The sequence below is a fragment of the Fragaria vesca genome, unplaced genomic scaffold (assembly GCF_000184155.1).
Source record: "Fragaria vesca subsp. vesca unplaced genomic scaffold, FraVesHawaii_1.0 scf0512026, whole genome shotgun sequence".
NCBI classification, from domain to species: Eukaryota; Viridiplantae; Streptophyta; class Magnoliopsida; order Rosales; family Rosaceae; genus Fragaria; species Fragaria vesca.
This window is the reverse complement of record NW_004442488.1, coordinates 1-2,521: the sequence shown is the minus strand read 5'-3', so window position 1 is coordinate 2,521 and position 2,521 is coordinate 1. Positions and strand designations below refer to the sequence as shown.

General features: G+C 44.6%; 2 protein-coding genes across 2 annotated transcripts; both read left to right on the top strand.

Annotated features, from left to right (window-relative positions):
• Nucleotides 1-61: 61 nt before the first annotated feature.
• LOC101295875 lies at nucleotides 62-790 on the top strand. The gene has a single exon (XM_004309342.1). The coding sequence runs from the start codon at nucleotides 62-64 to the stop codon at nucleotides 788-790; it is 729 nt and encodes a 242-aa protein (XP_004309390.1).
• Nucleotides 791-883: 93 nt separating this feature from the next.
• Nucleotides 884-2,459, top strand: LOC101295581 (the record flags this gene model as incomplete). Its single annotated transcript, XM_004309341.1, has 2 exons — nucleotides 884-1,998; nucleotides 2,211-2,459. Coding segments are annotated over exons 1-2 (1,364 nt in total), but the record flags the coding sequence as incomplete, so codon positions are not given.
• Between the last annotated feature and the right edge of the window lie 62 nt (nucleotides 2,460-2,521).

Genomic DNA, 2,521 nt, shown 5'->3' with positions numbered 1-2,521 from the left:
CACAATACGGTATTGTCCCAGTTATACCACTTGGACATGGCACGGCGAAGCAAGTGAACATATGCCCACACTTGTAGATATTCAAGCACAACGTAACCAGGGTGAGTCTTCCTCTAGTGCCAATTTCGGGGACCCTGGTGTGATGAATTTCTTAAACGATGCATTTCCGTCCGCCTCAGCATACGATGGAAGTGTTCCACAGGACAACAACAATACAACCTTCCCTGATTTCTCCCAGGTCGGCAGTAGTGACTATGATAGTTACAACAAGCTTATGCGGCAAGCACAGACACCACTGTACCCCGGAAGTGAGCATACTGTATTGGAAACTGTCATGAAGCAGATGAGTATCAAAAAGAAGAGGAACAAGACCGTTGCTTGTTTTAACGATGACATTGCACTTCTGAAGGAGTTGCTTTCTGCTAACAACAACTGTCCGGAAAATTATGACAAGGTCAAAAGCATCTTGAGTGAGTTCGGTCTTGAGTACATCAAGATAGATGCATGCGTCAATAACTGCATCCTATACTACAAAGGTTATAAGGATGCATTCGAGTGCCCACATTGCTATGAGCCGAGGTATGAACCACACGCTCGTTCTAGACAGACAAACCCCATTCCTATGAAGGTTCTTCGCTATTTCCCATTGGGTCCTCGTCTACAACGTCTCTACATGTCTTCACATACGTCCAAGCATATGAGATGGCACCACGAAAGGCACCAGCAGGAGCCGGATAGGCCTAGAGTAGATCCGGATAATCTCACACACCCCGCAGACGGGGAGGCTTGAAATCACTTTGACCGTTCATTTCCTGATTTTGCCTCTGAATGTCGAAATGTCAGACTTGGACTAGCAACAGACGGATTCAATCCTACTGGAGACATGAATAACTCTTACAGTATATGGCCTATGATAGCATTTCCGCTCAACTTGCCTCCAAACATGTGCATGAGGACGGAGTATAATTTTCTTACTATGTTACTTCCGGGCAAGTATTCTCCAGGAAAGTGCTTGGACGTGTACATGAGGCCATTAATCGACGAGCTCCTACAGTTATATGAAAATGGAATCCATACTTTTGACAGGTATAGTAAGACTTACTTCTTCATGAGAGTAGCGGTTCTTTTTACCGTCAATGATTTTCCTGCTTACGGGATGATGTCTGGTCAAACTACCCATGGATACAAGGCGTGCCCTGTATGTATAGACGAGGTCAATTCCAGTCATCATGCCCACAAAATTGTTTACTTAGGATCCCGTAGATGGCTTCCACCGGATCACCCGTGGCGGTACGATGCACAAGCATTTGATGAGATTGTTGAGCATGGCTCGAAACCCGAAGGGAGGTCTGGTCAATGGATTCTGGATATGCTGAACCAGCACTGGTTTGGAATTTTGAGCAGCGCTAGGTATGTAAACGACCAGAATCCTCCCACCCCTGAAGAGTTTAAGTATTGGACGCACAGGAGTTCATTCTTTGAGTTGCCTTACTGGTCGACGTTGAAGATCAGACACAACTTAGACGTCATGCACATAGAGAAGAATGTTTGTGACAGCATCCTTGGAACAATTCTAGACATCAAAGACAAGACCAAAGACACCGGCAAAGCTCGTGCTGACCTTCAAAAGATGGGTATACGTCGAAAGCTATGGATAAAGCTAAACAAAAAGACCGGCAAACATGTAATGCCTCAAGCAGGCTACACGGTTGTTCCTAATAAGAGGTTGGAGATATTTAAGTGGCTTTGTGAGGTTAAGTATCCTAGTGGGTATGCCGGAAATATAGCTCGATGTATTAAGATGGGGGAAAATAAGATTATCGGGTTGAAGACCCATGACTGTCATGTTCTCTTGCAACGTCTTCTTCCTGTGGTCATTCGCCCGTATTTGCAGAGTGATGTGGTTAACACGTTGGTGGCTTTGTCCAACTTCTTTCAGAGGTTATGTGCTAAAGAGCTAAAAAAGTCAGAGGTCCGGTCATTGCAAGACGATATTGCGTACATCATGTGCAAGCTGGAGAGGATCTTCCCCCCCCACTTTCTTTAGCATCATGGTCCGCCTCATGCTTCACCTTCCTGAACAAGTGTTGCTTACAGGTCCGGTACAATATACCTGGTGTTATCCAAACGAGAGGTATGTATGCAGTCTATACTTTTGTCAATAAAGTCTCATATAACATGAATTTTTGCAATAACTCTTTATTTTGTAGGCAACTTGGAGATTACAAGAAGACGAACAGGAACAAACGTTTCCCTGAAGGTTCGATCACGGCGGCTTACATTTCTAGTGAGTGTGTAACCTTCTACAACACATATCTTAATGATGAACACACGGGAGGGGAATCTTCAAGAGGGGGAAATCAATTCCATTTATCAGTTGTTTCCGACGAAGTACAACCGTATGGCAGGCTAGGTAGGGAATACAGATTGAGTCGCGAAGAATTGAAGGAGGCTCATTGGTGCGTCCTTCAACATTGCGATGAATTGGAGGATTATCTGGAGAAACATTTGAGCAGGCAAA